Source organism: Nerophis lumbriciformis, linkage group LG27, assembly GCF_033978685.3.
Source record: "Nerophis lumbriciformis linkage group LG27, RoL_Nlum_v2.1, whole genome shotgun sequence".
Taxonomy (NCBI): Eukaryota; Metazoa; Chordata; class Actinopteri; order Syngnathiformes; family Syngnathidae; genus Nerophis; species Nerophis lumbriciformis.
In genome coordinates this window covers 28364222-28385744 of record NC_084574.2, presented here as the reverse complement: position 1 = coordinate 28385744, position 21523 = coordinate 28364222, and the positions used below count along the sequence as shown (strand labels likewise).

Here is a 21523-nt window from a genome sequence, read left to right as displayed (position 1 = left end):
TGTCGTTATGCAACGACGTTACATAGCCTATATTATTGGGGAATGAAAACAGAAGACGCACTCGTCTACTAGGAATATTATTATACGGGTTTGTTTTACTGTTCAAAATGACACCGCCTTATAGTGGGACATTGTTGACACACTCAAAATGGCGGATGCCTTGTACTGTTTTTATGTTGGGAGTGAAGGGAGGAGGTCCACGCCCTGGCTGCTTATTGGCTGCTTAAATAAGGCTGGATGTACAGAAGGTATGTTTCTTATGCAAATATTTGAACTCGGGGCCACCTTGAGAGAAAAGTATGTGTCTGGGGGGCCAAAGTGTATGTGCGTATAGATTATATATACACATTTAGCTGTAAAAATCTGCTGTACAGTATGTGTGTTGGCCTGATGGGGTCCCTTTTTTTCAGGAACACTAATACCAAAAGTCACAAAGAGTTCTAAAAACGTTATGACAGACCACCTCAAAAAAACCGGAATGGAATTTTACAGTTTTTTACTGAATGGAACACCCGAAATGTACAGAGTAAAACAACTTGCACTGAGCTGAGTCTATAAAATCCGCTACACCTAGCTACATGTCAAACTAGTAATGATGTGTCGTTCGCGAACGATTCGTTCGAACGAACGAATCTTTTGAGTGAACGTACTGAACCGAATCACTTCATGAACTGATTCGTTCCTTTCTCAGTTCAGTTGAGCTCCGCCGCGACCATGCCGGTATGAGTGGAACTGGCGCATTCTGTGACTCACTGAACCCTCGACGTCGGCGAACGACGTCATCACGGGGGCGGGGGGGATGACTGAGCGAACGATTCGTTCACCGCGGATTAACGACATGAATCACTCAGTGAACGACAACGCTCTCGCTCTCTGCTCTGCTTGCCCCAATGCCGCGAGTGATTCTCCTCCCGTCGCGGGGATATGTTTCATGCCATTGGCATCCGTTCTCCATTCATTCGCTAAGCTAACGGCTAATGTTGACTCAAGCCACATGAAAACAAACACACACGCCCCGTCCCCATTATCTCAACACATAAAGTTATGAGAGTAGAGGAGACAGAAAGAAAGTCAGTGCAGGGCAAGGCTGAGAAGCAGCGACCCGAGGGGAAGGGGCGGGGGGTAAAGTGTAGAGCAGGCTGTTTGAGAAGATTTAAAATAAAAATAATATGTATGTACATATACATAGGCTATTATTTATCTTGATTTTTATATTATTTAAGCTATTTTCTTTTTTATTGCATATTTAAGTTGATAGTTTTATATTTTTAAATGTAAGCTACAGAAATTTTAGTTTTAATGTTGGCTTTTCTGGCACTTGGTTTTGTTATGTTATTGTTTTGAATAACACATCGTTGGATGACTTGCAGAACTGTCTTTTAATCACGATCACATATTACAAACGCTACTTCAACACTCGTGCGTACAAGGTGTGTACCTCTCCGAAGAGTCCTACCTGACACATACTATATATTGGTTCCTAGTCATTTGTAGACTCTTACTACCACCATGTGGTCAAACACTATCATTACATCCCCCTTTCTAAACTAAGCACCCATTGCTAATACAATGTTTGTATTAAACAAATAACTTGTTTTTCTATCTTGACCACATGAATATGCAATCTTTTCAAAAACTATCCATGCACCACAGTATTACAAAACATTTAAAATATTTTAAAAAACATGAACTCTTTAGCTTGTCAATCAGTTTGATATTATACGAGTTCAATAATACACATAGTCATCATTCACAGGTTTCTTGATCTGCCTTGTAGATCTTCTCAACACAGGTTCAGGATCGTCAGTCACATCTTCATTCATGTGCTGCATTGGCATTGTTTCACAGTCAGTAGGTGTAGATGAAACCTCGGACTCAGCTGTTGCTTGGTTTGAAACAGTCGGTGTAGATGAAACCTCGGACTCGGCTGTTTCTTGGTTTGGAACAGTCTCTGGAACCCTCAGCAAACTGCGATGATTGCGACGTAGTATCTGTCCTTCTTCACTCCTCACAGTATATGATCGTGGTGATGTTTCTTGAAGAACAGTAGCTTTGGTTTTCCAACCATCAGGACTTTCAATTCTCACTGTGTCACTTGGTGATAGTAGTGGGAGCGATTTGGCTGCTTTGTCATAAAACGACTTCTGCTTTAGCTTTTGTTGCTTTAGCTTCCGTTGTACTTTTTGACTCTGCGTTGGTGTAGACATACTTGGTAGCGTAGTACGAAGCTTTCTGTTCATCAGTAGTTCAGAGGGTGACAAGCCACACTCAAGAGGTGTCGCTCTGTAGCTAAGTAGTGCTAGGTATGGATCAGAGTTACTATCCACTGCTTTCTTCAAAAGTTGTTTGAGAATATGTACTCCTTTCTCAGCCTTTCCATTTGACTGTGCGTACAGAGGGCTTGACGTCACGTGTCTGAAATCATAGTGTTTTGCAAATTGCTGCCACTCTTTACTGTTGAAACATGGTCCATTGTCACTCACCACAGTATGTGGTATACCATGTCTAGCAAATATAGATTTGACATGCGTGATCACACAGTTTGATGATGTGCTTGATAGCAAAGCCATTTCAGGGAAATTAGAATAGTAGTCAATTACAACAACATACTCTTTGCCCTTCAAATAAAACAAGTCCATTCCCACTTTCTGCCATGGTGCAGTAAGAACTTCAGGCAATATCATGGGTTCTTTGGTTTGTTTGTTTCTGTATTTTTGACATGTTGCACATCTGCCAATCATGTTGTCAATGTCTTTGTTGATTCCAGGCCAGTATACAGTGTCGCGTGCTCGTCTCTTGCACTTTTCAATCCCTAGATGACCTTCATGGATTCTTTGTAGTATATCCTGCCTCAATGTTTGTGGAATGACTATTCGGTTTCGCTTCAGTAAAAGTCCATCCACAACACTTAGTTCACCTCTAACATGGAAGAACCGTGGGCTGGAACGTGGAGGCCATCCATTCTGCATGTTGGTAATAACACGCTGCAACTCTTCATCTTTTGCAGTTTCCTCAGCGATTAGTTGTGATTTTATGTCTGACACTGGAAGTTTAGCTGACACCATATTCACATGGTTTTGTACATCCTCTTCAGTAGCACTGACGCTGATTTTCATGGGTGCTCTTGAGAGTGCATCAGCCATATCAAGTGCTTTCCAGGTGTGTAGATGAGCTGAAAATCATATGGCTGCATCTTCATCATGAAACGTTGTATTCGTGGTGTCATGTCATTCAAGTTTTTCTTGATGATGGAAACTAGTGGGCGATGGTCTGTTTCTACAGTGAAGGTAGGGAGACCATAAACATAGTTGTGGAAGCTCTGCAGGCCATATGCTAACCCTAGACATTCCTTTTCTATTTGAGCATACCTACATTCAGCCTGTGTCATGGATCGTGATGCATAGGCTACTGGTTTCCAGTGTTCATCATCAGCCTGTAGTAAAACTCCACCCAGTCCATCTTTTGAAGCATCTGTTGACACCTTTGTTTTCTTTGTAGGGTCGAAGAACGTCAGCACAGGTGCAGTAGTGAGTGTTTCCTTCAGTCTCTGCCACTCATTCTCGTGCCTGGACGTCCACTTGAACTCTGTGTCATTGTGAAGGAGTTCACGAATGCAGGATGTTTTCACAGCAAGGTTTGGGATGAACTTGCCAATATAGTTGACCACGCCCAATATACGCTGTACACCTGTCTTGTCTGTGGAACTCGGCATTCTTTGTATGGCGTGTATTTTTTCATCATCAGGTTGAACGCCATGTGCACTGAGCTTGTCTCCCAGAAAAATTATCTCTGACACTCCAAACTGACACTTCTTTTTGTTTAATTTGAGTCCATATTGTTGTACTCTTTCCAACACTTTGGTCAGCCTTTCGTTGTGTTCTTTTGCTGTTCTTCCCCACACAGCAATGTCGTCGATGTACGCTCGCACGCCTTCCAAGCCTTCAATGATATGTTCCATTGCTCTATGGAATATTTCTGATGCAGATTTGATCCCAAATGGTAGGCGTTGGAAGCAGTAGCGACCAAAAGGCGTGTTGAAAGTGCAGTATTTGCTACTGTTTTCGTCTAGTTTGATTTGCCAAAAGCCATTTGACGCATCCAATTTTGAGAAATATTTTGCCCCAGCCATCTCACTGGCTATTTCTTCACGTTTTGGTATTTTGTAGTGCTCACGTTTTATGTTTTCATTCAAGTCTTTTGGATCCATGCATATTCTTAGATCGCCATTTTTCTTTTTCACACAGACCATGGAGTTTACCCAATCTGTTGGTTCCTCAATTTTCTTTATTACACCCAGTGTTGTCATCCGGTCCAGTTCCTTTTTGAGACGCTCTTTAAGTGCTGCTGGAACTCTTCGCGCTGCATGGACAACTGGACGTGCCTGCTCTTTAAGCTGTATTTTGTATGTAAAAGGTAAAGCACCAAAACCAGTGAACACACCAGCGTAGTTCTGCACTATTGAATCAGTTTCAATTTTTTGAGCGCTCACATCTGTGTTCACAAGATACACTCTTTTCACCAGTCCTAAAACTTCACATGCTTTGTCACCCAATATTGACTCACGTTCTTCAGTGACAACTGAAAATAGCAGGTAGTGCACTTTTCCTTTTACAGTGACTCTCAATTTGCATGTGCCCAGACTGTCAATGCTACGACCATTGTAGTCTTTCAGTACAACTGTTGTTTTGTGGATTTTCGGTTTTTCTCTCAATTCCTTGATGTCTGACATGTTGATCAAATTTGCCTTTGCACCAGTATCTAGTTTCATGTTAACTCGAGTTCCATTTATTTGTAGCGGTGCAATCCACTTGTCTTTTTCAACAGCATTGACTACTTCTTCAGTTTTATTTTCACTGTTCACTAGGCCAACAAAGAATGTTTCACCCAGATCAGTGTCCTCTACTACATTGACAGATTTTTCCTTTTTAGCGCATGGTTTTCCTTTAGCAAAACATTGTTTGGCAAAGTGATTTTTTCCATAGCATTTGGAACACTGCTTACCAAATGCTGGACACTGCTTTGGCTTGTGCTGCGATCCACAGCGCTTGCATTGGAACATGACGTCACTCTTCTGCTGTGCAGGCTGCGACTTCCATCCCCTTGACACGACATGCACATTGTCGCCTCCCACGCTGATGGCTGCGGTGGACGCCATTTCACCAAACGTCTTGACGTGCATCTGTGACAATTCTGCTGCATGACAAATTTTAATGGCATTCTCCAACGACAATTCTGTCTCTCTCAACAGTCTTTCTCTGACTTTTTTGTCTTCTATGCCACATACAATCTGGTCCCTTATCATAGAGTCCTTCAGTGTAGCAAAGTTGCAAGTTTGTGCTTTCAGCCTCAAATCAGTCACAAAACTGTCAAAACTTTCTCCATGAGCTTGCACTCTTGAACGGAACACATATCTTTCATATGTCTCATTCTTCTTGGGAGAGCAATGAGCATCAAACTTTTCAATGACAACATCCAACTTGTTTTTTTCATCTGGATTATCAAACACAAAAGTGTTGTAAACTTCAATGGCATGTGGGCCTGCTATTGTAAGCAGTAACGCTACCTTCCTTGCATCCGGCTTATCCTGCAGTGCCATGGCCGCCATGTACAGCTGGAACTGCTGCTTGAAGGTGCGCCAATTGCTGTCGACATTTCCACTTAGCTTCAGCTTTTCAGGTGGCTTCAAATCCATGTCGCTTTTCACAATACACCACTTCAATTTTCGTTCACTCCTGGTACCATGTTATGTTATTGTTTTGAATAACACATCGTTGGATGACTTGCAGAACTGTCTTTTAATCACGATCACATATTACAAACGCTACTTCAACACTCGTGCGTACAAGGTGTGTACCTCTCCGAAGAGTCCTACCTGACACATACTATATATTGGTTCCTAGTCATTTGTAGACTCTTACTACCACCATGTGGTCAAACACTATCATTACAGGTTTAATATGTGTTTTGTTTTATTTAAGGTAGCCTATTTATTTTCTTTTTGTTTGCACATTTAAGTTAATATTTTCTTTGTTATATTTTTAAACGTAGGCTACAGAACATTTAGTTTTTATGTTGGCATTTCTGGCTCTTAATTTATTTGTTTTATTTTGAAGGTATTTATTTTCTTTTTGTTTGCATATTTAAGTTTACATTTTCTTTGCTACAGAACATTTAGTTCTTATGTTGGCATTTGTTAAGGGTTTCTTAATTTAATATTTGTTTTTGCACTAAACAAACGAGGCCTGTTTATTTAACTGTTGATTGCAAGCATTTTAGTAGGCTTTTACTATTTTTTTTATTTCCCACTTTTATTTATTTCTTATTTTCATTTCAGTGCAATAAAACATATTTAACAACCAAGACATTTAGTCACACTTTGTTTATTGGACAGGCCGGAAACGCACACACAGTGTTTTTAAAAGTAACAGAATCTCTACTACAGCTGCAATGTCTGTTTGCGAACGTCAAGGGGAGTCTGTCAGGGCAGAGAGCGATTCACGTCTGTCGCCCTCTGGCCCACAGAACTGCAGCTGAGTGATTCAGGTTCGCTTCACGAACCTACAAGAACTGACTGGTTGTTGCTGAGGACGTGATTCAGGTTTGCGCTGCACTTAGTCACTCATTCAGAATCAGGACTCGCGAACCTACTGACACAGAGAACTGACTGTGTCGCGGAGGAGGACGTCACATTGAGGCTCTCGTTCAGTCACTGTGCGCGTCGTTCATTGGGTGCTGAGGGCTTGTGTCGTTCGCGAACTGACACACACCGAGATCTGCCGCTGGGGAAGCTATTACTGACTGACTCATGATTCGCCGACCTGCACACAGAACTGCTGCTGCAGAAGTGATTCAGGTTCACGTACTGAACTGTGCTGACTGTGTCACTCACTGCCTGGTGTACTGCATGCACAGAGCTGTGTAGGGACTCGCGTTCTCCCTATTTGCTGCTTCTCCCGCGAATGTCTGCACTGTACTGTACTACGCACCCCCCCCCCCCTCCTATTTTTTTTGGGGGGGGGATTCGGTGAACAAATTTTTTGAACGAATCAATTTAAGGAACTGATTCTAGTGATTCAGTACAGTCAAAAGAACTGCCGATCCCATCACTCAAACTACTTCCTTAACGTAAATTACCGCCATAACCACAACACCAGGGGGAGCTCGAGTAACCACGTTAAACCCAGATTCCGAACTAACTAGGGTCTTAACTCATTCTCTTTCTATGCCACATCAATGTGGAATGCGCTCCCAACAGGTATAAAAGAAAGTGCATCTCTATCCTCCTTCAAAACCGCAATAAAAGTTCACCTCCAGGCAGCTACTAACACACTCCCCGGATTGTTAATAATCAAATGTAAACAATCAAATGCAGATACTTTTTCTTATGCCTTCTGATCTCTCTCTCTCTCTCTCTCTCTCTCTGCCCACTACTTTCTCTCTCTCTCTCTCTCTCTCTCTCTCTCTCTCTCTCTCTCTCTCTCTCTCTGCCCACTACTTGCTGTCCATATCCTACCAAGTCAGACCTACACTGTTCCAATATCCATTTCTCTGTTCTCAATTGTTGATGACTGATGATAACAACCAAACCTAACCCGAAGGTGACCATAATGCCATTTGTGCCGTTTGTTTACAACTGAAGGGAATGCTTGCGAGGGGGATTCCGACTATTTTGGACTGGTAGTAGTTGATCCACAGAGATCGTTCTGCCTTACAATACCTCAATGCTAACAAGGGGAAATTACATTTAGATCTTGGCCATTTGAGCTCATGTTGAGGTGTCCTTGAGCAAGATACCAAACTCCCAACTGCTCGTGGTGGATTGTGGTTAGCACCTCGCATGGCAACTTCCGCCATTAATATTCTACAATTCTGTTGTTGCTAATGTTCAATGACAATGAAAGCCTATTCTATAACGAGAGTGTCCAATTTTTTATTGGCCCTTGGCGCATTCTAAAAATACAATTAAATAAATAAACTAAACAAAAAACAACAACCTAGAATGAAAAAAGAACAGTATTTTTCATCAAGTCAAAAATATTACAGGAAAATTAAGTCATAATATTGAGAAAAAAAGTTGTACAAATCAAAACTTTTTCTTGTAAGATTAAAAAAAAAAGTCTTCAATTTTATGGTTCAGATGTTTTTAAATTTTAGAATCAGAGTTGAAATGTCAAAGCTACTGTCACGGCCCCGGCGCACATCAGTGCGCATTCATGTGTGCACCTCCAGGAGTGTGCCAGGCACGTGCCAGTCCGGCTGCAGCAAGCAGCTGCCATCAATCGCCTGCAATCAACGCATCTGTCACTGATGAGAAGCCCTGCCTTCATAAACCAGCACGACCTGCTATCCCGGCCCAGAACGTAGCGACCTGTCATGTACAGTAAGCCTAATATCTTAATCGTATCTTATCTTATCTTACCTGATATTTAGCATATCTAACTCTATGCTCTCTCTGTGTTTTCTTCCTCCCCGTGTTTCACTTGTCTCGTGTTTTCCTTGTCGCCATCCAGCAGCAATTCCTCCTCTACCGCATCATGAGATGTGTGTCTCGTCTCCCCGTATTCCCTCTGGTTCTCTGGCTGCTTCTTGGATCTTGACCTCCTGCCTGGAAATGGACTCTGACGCCTCGCTATTGCCCCGACTACCTGCCTATCTCACGGACCTTCGAGCCTGCCTTTGGGGCGGTATAGCTCGGTTGGTAGAGTGGCCGTGCCAGCAACTTGAGGGTTCCAGGTTCGATCCCCGCTTCCGCCATCCTAGTCACTGCCGTTGTGTCCTTGGGTAAGACACTTTACCCACCTGCTCCCAGTGCCACCCACACTGGTTTAAATGTAACTTAGATATTGGGTTTCACTATGTAAAACGCTTTGAGTCACTTGAGAAAAAAGCGCTATATAAATGTAATTCACTTCACTTCACTTCACTTTCCCTTCTGGGACTTCCGCCTCTTGCTCAACACTTGGGTAACACACATAGTCACACACACACATTTTGGATTAGTACACACACTTCATTTATTATCGATATATGTGTGTATATATATATATATATATATATATATATATATATATATATATATATATATATATAGTGTGTATATATATATATATATATATATATATATATATATAGTGTGTATATATACATAAATAAATCGAGCTTAAACGACGTCCCTCTTGTCTGTGCCGTCTCCTTCCTCCTGTACACATAACAGCTACATTTTTATCAATTTTAATTTGAACCGTTTTGAAAATGTGGAATTTCAGTTGACTGCTGCAGCAAAGCAATCAAGTAAAACTAAGTCAGCGGTGTCCAAAGTGTGCCCAGGTGGCCATTTGCAAACACAACAAAGACAATAGAGCAGTAAGTGTTTATAATGCAGTCAAAATATTGGGAAAATATTTGTATAATGTTGAGGAAAAAAATGTAATCTTGCAAGGAAAAAGTTTTACTTTTCTAATACGACAAAGAAAAACAAATTTTAGAACCACAATATTAAAATATTAAAGATAAAATGCTATTTTGAAATATTATGTTATGAAGAGAAACAAAACAAGAATGAAGTTGCAAACTCTGGAAAAAATAGGTCAGGAAAATGTTATATTGTGGGATTTTTGGTTAGTTTTAGTCATGTTTTTCTTTTACAGTGTCAAACTATTTTCCTTGGGGATCAATAAAGTTTAAGTCTAATAAAGTTGTGATATTACAATGTTCATGCTAACGATGCATTTGTTCACCTTTTCAGACAAAGCTGAGTTGTTTTAATTTTTTTTTATATATATATATATATATATATATCCATTTTTTACCGCTTGTCCCTATAGGCTACAAGTTATATGCTTATCTCCCCCATAGGTTGGTTTACAAGATGTAGCATGTCAAAATTGCTCCATGGCATCCTTTGATTCCTCAGTATGTCATGCATCATCTTATGACTTTTCTCTGCACTTTATTATCCAATCAGCACTAATAATGACGTCACCACAGACGCCATATTTGATCGGAAATTGTGCACATTTAGTGATTCTTACTCAAAATCATAAACAATATTTAAATCATACATAAAGTACATATTTGTGGACAAATGTTATTCTATGTTCATTATTCGTTTATTTGTATTATGTGTGTGTGTGTAATGACAGACTCTGTTGAAGTTTACGTGTGAAAACGTCAGCGTTCACAAACATACATCAGTTTTGATTCACACTGTCAGACAAACATCATTTTAGCAATGTGTTTATTACGGGACGGTTATCATTTGCAGTGGTGCAGTCAGCGTACTGACAGGCGTTGTTTTATTGAAATAGTTTTGCCTTCTCGTCTAGTTAAAGTAGGTAAAATACAAGTATTGTTTACTACTGGATGTCATTGTTTTATTTGCGTGGATTACGTAAACAAATCTGGCAACCAAGTGAATGAATACAAAAGCGAGTAACTTTATCGTCAAACATATTTCCGAAAGGATTTTTGAAAGAAGTGTTAACAATAAACACACAGAGAACCAATTATTCTAAAGTATTTTAATGATTTGCAGCAATTAGGAACGTTCCTTTGAAGCCACGAACGAAACATTTGCGTACTCTGATTGGCTGTACGAGCTGTCACTCAATATAATACTCGTCTGCTATTGGTTATTTTTATAAGCAAATCTGGAAACTAAGCAGTCGCTGGTGAATTAATAAAAAAGCGAGTAACTTTATCGTCAAACATATTTCCGAAAGGATTTTAGAAAGAAGTGTTAACAATAAACACACAGAGAACCAATTATTTTAAAGTATTTTAATGATTTGCAGCAATTAGGAACGTTCCTTTGAAGCAACGAGCGAATCATTTGCGTACTCTGATTGGCTGTACGAGCTGTAACTCAATATAATACTCGTCTGCTATTGGTTGTTTTTTCTTTTTCTCTTCAGACTGCCTCTGTTTGGTTGAGGATTGTCCCGCCCCTTCGCTGCTCTGAACCCGAATCGGTCGACCGGTGATATTGATGTGATTGTCTCCATTTCTACCTTTTTTATGGTGACTGAGCGTTGAGCTACAGCGAGCGTGACAATGGAACAGGAGGAAAAAAATGCCGACTCTAAATACGGTAAGAGGCGGTCTACAGTCTTGGCTTAATTGTTCTGATTGCCCGGGGAAGCCATGGAAACAGTAACTGTAATGGATGGTTGGGTGTGGACCACATGGGTCCTATCTGGAGCATCTTTATCCTCCCTTTCTAAAGATGTGCTCATTTGTATTTCCTGGTATAAAATTGTATTTGGCAGTATTTGAAAAAAACCAAAAAACATTTTGTAGATGTTTTTGATTCACACATAAGTAAATATGACACGCCCCTGCTTGCACCTTTTTATAAAGAAAAAATGCTTTGCATCCATTCAAACCATCAGCAGACAATTTCATATTAGTCTTGCAATTATTTTAAATTAGTCCAATGTATGCAAATAAATGCTTAACTATCCAAACAACACATCAACATAATAGCTTCATTTGCCTCCAAAGACATGCACCTGGGGATAGGTTGATTGGCAACACTAAATGGTCCCTAGTGTGTGAATGTGAGTGTGAATGTTGTCTGTCTATCTGTGTTGGCCCTGTGAGGAGGTGGCGACTTGTCCAGGGTGTACCCCGCCTTCCGCCCAAATGCAGCTGAGATAGACTCCAGCACCCTGGCAAACAGCTTCACATGACACCCTTATGTTCAAAGCAGTAAGACTCCACTGTCAAACCAATAGGCTTTGTCACTTGTTAGTTAAAGTTAAAGTACCACTGATAGTCACACACACACTAGGTGTGGTGAAATTACTCTCTGCATTTGACCCATCCCCTTGTTCCACCCCCTGGGAGGTGAGGGGAGCAGTGAGCAGCAGCGGTGACCGCGCCCGGGAATCATTTTGGTGATTTAACCCTTAATTCCAACCCTTGATGCCGAGTGCCAAGCAGGGAGGTAATGGATCCCATTTTTATAGTCTTTGGTATGACTCGGCCAGGGTTTGAACTTACGACCTAGCGATCTCAGGGCGAACACTCTAACCACAAAGCCACTGAGCAATGAATTGTTTGACAACTAAGGCTGCACAAAAATATTTGTAATATTGTTTAAACTTTGACTTAATGCTCACTCACGCTTCATGGACGACTGTACTGTCTGTCACCGGCCAGGGCGAATTGGGTCTGCTGCCCTGACTTGAGTTTGAGTTTGAGTTTGAGTTTGAGTTTATTTCGAACATGCAAGTATACAACATGATACATCACAATCTCCAGTTTCTCTTTTCAACATGTTCGAAAAGGAGTAGGAAGAAGCAAAGCTTATTTAATCCTACCCCTTTTCTTTTACATAACAGTTGCTAAAACTTTTGTTCACTTCCTGTTCTCAATTTATTCACAATATACTCCATAAGTAATCACAATAAAATAAGTAAATAAATAATAATTGGTGAAGTAAGTTACATTTCATATGTTGAGATAAGTAAGATTATTTTGTGAGTGAAAGAATGGATGAGTTAAATAAATTCAGAATGTTTATCATGGTTCTTCTTCTTTGTACTTTGTAAACACTTTAAGTTTGAAGAGTTTCTTGAAGTGGATCATATTAGTACATTGTTTGATTGCTTTGCTTAATCCATTCCATAATTTAATTCCACATACTGATATACTGAAGGTCTTAAGTGTTGTACGTGCATACAAATGTTTTAAATTACATTTCTCTCTAAGATTATATTTCTCCTCTTTTTTTGAGAAGAATTGTTGTATATTCTTGGGTAGCAGGTTATAGTTTGCTTTGTGTATAATTTTAGCTGTTTGCAAATTCACTATGTCGTAGAATTTCAGAATCTGATTCAATAAATAAAGGATTTGTGTGTTCTCTATATCCAACATTATGTATTATTCTAACTGATCTTTTTTGTAACACCGTTAATGAATGAAGTGTACTTTTGTAATTATTTCCCCATATTTCTGCACAATAACTCAGATATGGTAACACTAGTGAGCAGTAGAGAATATGAAGTGATTTTTTGTCTAGAACATGTTTTGCTTTATTCATTATTGACGTGTTTCTTGCTACTTTATGTTGTATATTTTTTACGTGAGATTTCCAGTTCAATTTATCATCAATCATTATACCTAGAAATTTGGTTTCATTTACTCTTTCAATTTCTATTCCGTCTATTTGTATTTGTGTTTGACTTTCTCTTCTACTGTTACCAAATAGCATTATTTTAGTTTTACTGAGATTCAACGATAGTCTGTTTTTGTCAAACCATCTTTTTAATTTGTTAATTTCTTCTGTTATTATTTGTAGTATCTTCTGTGTGTTCTCTCCTGAACAAAACGCTGTTGTATCATCCGCAAATAATACTAACTTTAAATCTTTTGTAACTTTACAAATGTCATTTATATATAGATTGAATAATTTAGGTCCTAGTATTGATCCCTGAGGTACACCACAGGATATATTTAGCGTTGTAGAGGTGTGTTCGCCTACCTTCACGTATTGTTTCCTGTTCATTAGATAACTTCTTATCCAGTTTAAGACTAACCCTCTGATGCCATATCGTTCTAGTTTTTTGATTAAAATATTGTGATTAATTGTGTCAAATGCTTTAGTTAGATCCATAAAAACTGCTGCCGCACATTTTTTATTATCTATAGCATTGGTAATTTCTTCTGTAATTTCAATTAAAGCCATCGAAGTTGAAACATTAGCTCTGTATCCATATTGATTTTCTTCGAGTATTCTATTTTTATTTTTGAAACTCTCTAATCTGTTATTGAACAGTTTTTCAATGATTTTAGAAAATTGTGGAAGTAAGGAAACAGGTCTATAGTTTGTAAATTGATGTTTGTCGCCAGTCTTGTAAATTGGTGCAACTTTAGCTATTTTCATTTTGTTTGGAAATGTACCTGTTTGAAATGATAGGTTACTAATATACATTAATGGTCCTGAGATCTCATCAATAACCTTTTTTATCGTTTCCATATCAATTTCATTACAATCAGTTGAAGTCTTGGATTTACATTTTTTCACGATTGTAACTATTTCCTCCTGTGTCACATTACTGAGGAACATGGAGTTGGAATTTCGCTCTATGGTATCATTATAGTCCTCAATTGAAACTGGGTCTGGAATCCTTTCTTCCAATTTTGGTCCAATATTTACAAAATAATTATTGAAGCTTTCAACTACTTCCTTTATGTTGTCATTTTTTTTATTTCCGTCTAAGAAGTATTGAGGGTAGTCCCTCTTAGTGCCATTTTTAATAATGCTATTGAGGATGCCCCATGTTGCTCTCATATTAGTTTTGTTCTTGTCCAATAATTCACTGTAATATTCTTTTCTACATAATCGTAGTATGTATGTTAACTTGTTTTTATACTTTTTGTACTTAATTTCTGCCTCTGTAGTTCTTTGTGCTATAAATTTCCTATATAGTGTATTCTTCTTCTTACAAGCATTTTTTAATCCTTTTGTCATCCATGGTTGATTATTCTTTCTCTGCTTATTACTGAGTTGTATCCATGGACAATGTTTGTTATAAAGTATTATGAACTTGTTTAAGAAATGTTCATATGCTTCATCAACCTCATTTTCATTGTACACATTGTCCCAATCTTGCTTTTGTAGCTCAATTTTGAAAGCAATCATCCTCTTCTCTGTGCACAGTTTTCGAAATGTCCTTTTGTCTTCCATGTTCTTCCTTGTCTTTATTACAAACATGGATGTAGTCTGGTCTGGATGTAGTCTGCACCTCCAAGTCCGAGTCCGTGGTTCTCGCCCGGAAAAGGGTGGAGTGCCATCTCCGGGTTGGGGAAGAGTTTTTTTCCCCATGTGCAGGAGTTCAAGTACCTCGGAGTCTTGTTCACAAGTGAGGGAAGAATGGATCGTGAAATTGACAGGCGGATCGGTGTGGCGTCTTCAGTAATGCGGATGCTGTATCGATCCGTTGTGGTGATGAAGGAGCTGAGCCGGAAGGCAAAGCTCTCAATTTACCGTCCGATCTACGTTCCCATCCTCACCTATGGTCATGAGCTTTGGGTTATGACCTAAAGGACAAGATCACGGGTACAAGCGGCCACAATGAGTTTCCTCCGCTGGGTAGCGGGGCTCTCCCTTAGAGATAGGGTGAGAAGCTCTGCCATCCGGGGGGAGCTCAAAGTAAAGCCGGTGCTCCTCCACATGGAGAGTAGCCAGGTGAGGTGGTTCAGGCATCTGGTCAGGATGCCACCCGAATTCCTCCCTGGGAGGTTTTTAGGGCACGGGGAAGACCCAGGACACGTTGGGAAGACTGTCTTCCAACTGGCTTGGGAACGCCTCGGGATCCCCCGGGAGGAACTGGACGAGGTGGCTGGGGAGAGGGAAGTCTGGGCTTCTCTGCTTAGGCTGCTGCCCCCGCGACCTGACCTCGGATAAGCGGAGGAGGATGGATGGATGGAAGTCTTATTTTTGTGCCTTCACTGATTGCGACTTTGCCCCGTCAGCCATGTTGTAGTTTTTAGCGCTTGCATATGGAATCTACATACAGATATAAGTTTGAACTACAGTGTGGTTGTGAGTCATACCAAAGACTATAAAAATGGGACCCATTACCTCCCTGTTTGGCACTCAGCATCAATGGTTGGAATTTTCCTGATTGAACTCTCCTGAAGGAATCAATAAAGTACTATCTATCTATCTATCTATCTATCTATCTATCTCTACTTTGTATTAGAAATGGCAACAGCGGAGGATGCATGTGCATGTATGAACCATTACGCCCCACAACATGAGGATAGAGAAAGAAGAGCTTATTGACTAAAACGTCCGACTCCAATGGCGGACTCGCACAAAGCTCTTCGGGTAAATCTCTGCCATATGTGGAGATATCGCTGATGTCACACTTGGTAAAAACGTCTCAACCAAGCAGACACAAGACATTGATACAACGTTGATTATTGTGATAACTTAGTGGGTTATACATAATAAGAGGAACCGATTGTTCAAGCAGGATGTTATTTTATTAACTAGCTCTCAGTCAGCATGGTATTTACACACAAGGCAAGACACCTCTTGCTGGAGCCTCTGCTAAAACAAAATAAGCTAAGCAGGCCCCCTTGTGGTGTGGGGTAGAACTGCATGTAATTAACTACATTACCACAATTATACATACAACTGACTCTGAAACGGCGTTGCAAAACAGTTGTTTTTGTAAATTGAGACAAAGTTGATGTCCAACATTGGCTCTGCGTTGTTTGTTGGGAAATTATCACATTTCAATGGTCAAATTAACGTCACAACCTGGCATTGATCAAATGCTGTCAAAAAGCATGTTTTAATATTATGTTTGAGTTCCTTAACATCCGAGCCTAATTCAACAAGTTCTCAACGTTGTTTTAATGTCTTGTGCCTGCTGGGAAATTGGGAAATTCCAAAAGACTCGTTTGGAGGAAGTATGAAAGAAGGCTCGATTGTTTTATAAATATCTTTGCCATGCCTTCATGGTTTAATTGAACATTTTCAGGACTTATGCAGATCCCAAATACACAAAAACAGGTACTAATAGATAAGAAAAGTTTGTTTTGCATAATAGGTGCCCTTTAAAGAAGATATAATTGTTACCTACGGCGGGGGAAGGAGACGACTCAATGGCTGGAATCGGTTCAATTGGTTTATTGACACTGATGAATAGGTAGGATGTGTATGCTACTCTAAGTGAAAGGTGCAAGACGATGTGTAGAATTAACAATGTAAATGTTAGCAGAGTTTGTTGTATGTGCGTGTTGGATGAATCCTTCGTCAGACCAAAGGGGCAAGGCGAGAAGGCAGTCCGTGGTCAGGCAAGCGGTCAGGGGCTGGAAGGAAGCAACGAGGTCCGTGTCCAAACAGGGTTTGAGGATCGAGGGAGGCAGTCCGGAATCCAGAGGGAAGTCGAGGCACACAGCTCGATCACGGGAAACAGGGGAAGCGCTACTAGAAACACAAAGGACATAAGACACAGGAGCAGAGAAGGCACAAAGAGAGAGCAAGTACGCGGTAGGGAAGCCAGAAACGGGATGCTTACTGGGAGAGTGAACTACGTTCCGGCACTGGATCTTTGGGTCCGCTGGTCTTTATGCTGCCTGCCCTCATCAGACCCAGGTGCGCTGATTGAAGATTGCCTAAAGCCTTGCAGGCGCGTGGCTGGGATATGAGCAGAGCGAGCGGGGGCGTCTCCTGGCGCGTTTCTAGCGGTGGTGCCGGCAGATGACATGCGGGATTGCGCATGCGCCATGACAACAATGAACCAAATCAATTTATTCTCCTAACACACCTGCTGTACGTGGGGGGCCCGAGTAGGGATTAACTTGCCTCCCTCCCATGAAGGGGGGAGGGGATACTGCCATCATACGATTCGACTGCAAGGTCGATAGTCGAATCAAACTCTACCGAATCGAATCGGCAAATCTGGGACTATTTGAAGACAACACTAGTAAATACTAAATTGGGATGTAGTGGCCTAAAAAAAGAGCGCTCAAAAACACAGCAGCTGTCAAGCGCCCATACGAACAGCAGTGCATTTCAGCGTAATAACACTAACATTTGGTTCCAATTCCCAGGAGAAACAAGAACGTTTGACCCAAACTTCAAGGGGCCCATTCATCAGAGGTAATATATCAGATTTCATCAGAAATTGGTCTGAAAATACAAATCCCGATTTTTTTTTTTTTCTTCTCAGGGGATGCACAGATGTTCTCTGCTGTGTTCTCTTCATCGTGGCCTTAATAGGCTACATGGTGGTGGGAATCATCGGTAAGTAATATGATGTGTGCAGTTGGCTAAAAACTATATACAATTTTCTTCGCACACCATGGTTGAATACCTAATACTCTGATGGTAGAGCAGCCGTCCAGAAACTTGAAGATTCCTGGTGTAACTAGTCGGTGTTTTTGCCATTGCGTCCTTAGGCAAGAGTGACATTTACACTGGTGTATAAATGTGTGTGGCAGGAATTCCTTGTAAAAATGATTCTTTATCTCAATGGATAAAGGTAAAAAATGCATGTTTAAGTTTGCGTATTGTTTTTCAATAACATCTGTGTAATCAATTGGCATCCAAAACAAGAGGGGTATAAAAAATAAAATAGTTGTTTACTATTGATGTTGCGGTCTACCAGAGTTAAATTTGGAATGCCACTGAAAGGATTAGTGTCCAATTTAATGTTTGTAATTTGGCATTTGTGCCCTCGCTTATGGGCAGAATGGGATTACGGTCCTGTACGGTAGTTGGCATCCTAACTTCTTGTCACACCTCATAGGCACATAGCACAGCTGTCTTGGTGGAGTATTTGAATGCATCTGTTTATACAATGAGGTGTACAGTCTCTGAAATCACAAACCACGAAAACAATATGAATAATTTTTTTTAATCTATCCTGTGAAACTATGTTTTGTTGTTAAAGGGGAACATTATCACAATTTCAGAAGGGTTAAAACCATTAAAAATCAGTTCCTAGTGGCTTATTTTATTTTTCAAAGTTTTTTTCAAAATTTTACCCATCACGCAATATCCCTAAAAAAAGCTTCAAAGTGCCTGATTTTAACCATCGTTATATACACCCGTCCATTTTCCTGTGACGTCACATAGTGATGCCGATACAAACAAACATGGCAGATAGAACAGCAAATTATAGCGACATTAGCTCGGATTCAGACTCGGATTTCAGCGGCTTAAGCGATTCAACAGATTACGCATGTATTGAAACGGATGGTTGTAGTGTGGAGGCAGGTAGCGAAAACGAAATTGAAGAAGAAACTGAAGCTATTGAGCCATATCGGTTTGAACCGTATGCAAGCGAAACCAACGAAAACGACACGACAGCCAGCGACACGGGAGAAAGCGAGGACGAATTCGGCGATCGCCTTCTAACCAACGATTGGTATGTGTTTGTTTGGCATTAAAGGAAACTAACAGCTATGAACTAGATTTGCAGCATATGAAATACATTTGGCAACAACATGCACTTTGAGAGTGCAGACAGCCCAGTTTTCATCAATTAATATATTCTGTAGACATAACCTAATCCGCTCTCTTTTCCTGGGGGTCTGGCGGCAGATTTCTTTGACTTTATCGTTGGAAATGCATCTGCTTTGAGTGTCGCAGGATATCCACACATTCTTGCCATCTCTGTCGTAGCATAGCTTTCGTCGGTAAAGTGTGCGGAACAAACGTCCAATTTCTTGCCACTTTCGCATCTTTGGGCCACTGGTGCAACTTGAATCCGTCCCTGTTCGTGTTGTTACACCCTCCGACAACACACCGACGAGGCATGATGTCTCCAAGGTACGGAAAACAGTCGAAAAAACGGAAAATAACAGAGCTGATTTGACTCGGTGTTTGTAATGTGTTTGAGAAAACGGCGGATTGCTTTCCGATGTGACGTCACGTTGTGACGTCATCGCTCCGAGAGCGAATAATAGAAAAGCGTTTAATTCCCCAAAATTCACCCATTTAGAGTTCGGAAATCGGTTAAAAAAATATATGGTCTTTTTTCTGCAACATCAAGGTATATATTGACGCTTACATAGGTCTGGTGATAATGTTTCCCTTTAAGTAAGGTTTAAACATGAGATAATGTCATACATTATTTAAAATAACTGTAAAATAAACCACATTTTGGGTGTAATGATAGGTGAGAAAATGAACTGGAAATCTCATATAAAAATATTCATAATAAGGTGGCAAGAAATAGTTCAATAATGAATAAAGCAAAATATGTTCTGGACCTAAAATCACTTCATATTCTCTACTGCTCACTAGTGTTACCATATCTGAGTTATTGTGTTAGAAATATGGGGAAATAACTACAAAAGTGCACTTCATTTACCAATTGTGTTACTAAAAAGATCAGTTGGAATAATACATAATGTTGGATATAGAGAACATACAAACCCTTTTATTTATTGAATCAAAAATATTACAATTCAATGACTTGGCGCATCTGCAAACAGCTAAAATTATGTACAAAGCATACTATAATCTACCTTAGAATGTATAACAATTCATTAAAAAAAAAAGAAACATAACCTTTGAGGAAAAACTAATTTAAAATGTTTGTACGCACGTACAACACTTAAATCTTTAGCATATCAGTCTGTGAAATTAAATTATGGAATGGATTGAGCAAAGAAATTAAACAATGTACTAATATGATCCAGTTTAAGAGACGGTTCAAATTTAAAGTGCTTACAAAGAACATAGAAGAAGACTTGATGAACACATTGAACCTTATTGAAATTGATATACTCTTCATCTCAGTATATTAATCATGACTGACTTAATTATCTATTACAAGAACTGCTGTACTAATAATTCACTGATGTAAATTGTGTTACAAAAAGAAGACAGTAAGTGAACATACTGTATGTATTATTAGTAAGTGGTCTGAAGGGGGAAAGGGGCAGGATTAAATAAGCTCTGCTTCTTCCTACTTCTTTTTGGACATGTTGTAAAGCGAAATGATATGAAATAATGTGATGTATCATATTGTAAGTGTGTTCAAGTTCGATATAAACTAAACTCAACAAATTACGACATAAAAGCTTCATTTTACACACTGTTTCTTTGCGTACTGGCTAATTATGCAAATTGAACGATGATGTCAGTTATGTCTTAAAAAATATTTTAGCAAAACTTGATTTGAAAAGTCATCTCCCATGTTAACTTCATATAATAGCCAATACAAATAAACGATTCTCATTGCAAGCTCCAACCACAATAATATTGATTGTCACACAAACATTTTTTTTTTATTTTTTTTTTTGTGATTTATTGTTAAATTCATATCTGTTTCAGTAAAAAAAAAAAAAAAAGTATATTTGCCACAGCTCCTGTGGCTCGTATTAGATTGTGCAGGTGTATGTTACCCCTGAACAGTAATTATGATCCACCTTCTTACGCAACGTAATGGATTTCGCCCATATGTCGTGTGTAAACTATAACACGAATCATCCCATGTTTAGAAAGATTTCGCATCTCGTTTTGAATTTAAAGGTGCCAGATTATGCAAAACCAACTTCTCTTACATATTGACCTGCTGGTGTGTAATAGAGATCTGCATAAGTCCCAAACATTTTTAATCAAACCATGGAGGCATGGCGGAGAAATTTATAAAACAATCTTGCCTTCCTTCATACTTCCTCCAAATGAGTCGTTTGGAATTTGCCGTTTTGGTGCCGTTTTCCCCCCAAGTGTGACGTCAGTGGATTATCCATATATGGTAGAAATTTACCCGAAGTGCTTTGCGCAAGTCTGCCATTGTAATCCGAGGGTGGAGGCAATAAACTCCTTTTTTTTTTCTTCTTTATCCTCTTGTTGTGGGGCAGACTGGCTCGTACATGCATCCTTTGCTGTTGCCATTTCTAATACAATGTTGCAATAGTTCTAACTTATATCTGTCAGTAAACCCGCTATGGAAACGCTGTCGAAGTTGAGCAACATAAATAAGACCGCCCACAAAATGACGCATCTTGAGGAGACGGTCAGAAAACAGCTTGAAAACGGTCTGTA

At 39.7% G+C, this 21523-nt stretch overlaps 1 protein-coding gene and 1 long non-coding RNA gene across 7 annotated transcripts in view; both read left to right on the top strand.

Moving 5' to 3' along the window:
- The first annotated feature begins 96 nt into the window (after positions 1-96).
- On the top strand, positions 97-9015 carry LOC140679960 (uncharacterized). 2 transcript variants are annotated; one of them, XR_012051253.1, is made up of 3 exons: positions 97-248; positions 8230-8380; positions 8511-9015. It is a non-coding gene; the product is annotated as an uncharacterized lncRNA (long non-coding RNA). The 2 variants fall into 2 exon arrangements; XR_012051252.1 differs by having other exon boundaries at positions 8155-8380.
- A 1220-nt stretch (positions 9016-10235) lies between these two features.
- Positions 10236-21523, top strand: part of LOC133624560 (choline transporter-like protein 2) — a 41225-nt gene continuing 29937 nt past the window's right edge. For all 5 annotated transcript variants that reach the window (XR_009818023.1, XR_009818022.1, XM_061988226.1 and 2 more), the window contains exons 1-4: positions 10236-10330; positions 10914-11089; positions 17575-17623; positions 17694-17767. Coding sequence is in view for 3 of the 5 variants with exons in the window: in XM_061988226.1 (XP_061844210.1) it covers positions 11053-11089; positions 17575-17623; positions 17694-17767 (160 nt within the window). In the remaining 2 variants the exon portion in view is untranslated. The remainder of the gene's footprint in view (positions 10331-10913; positions 11090-17574; positions 17624-17693; positions 17768-21523) is intronic.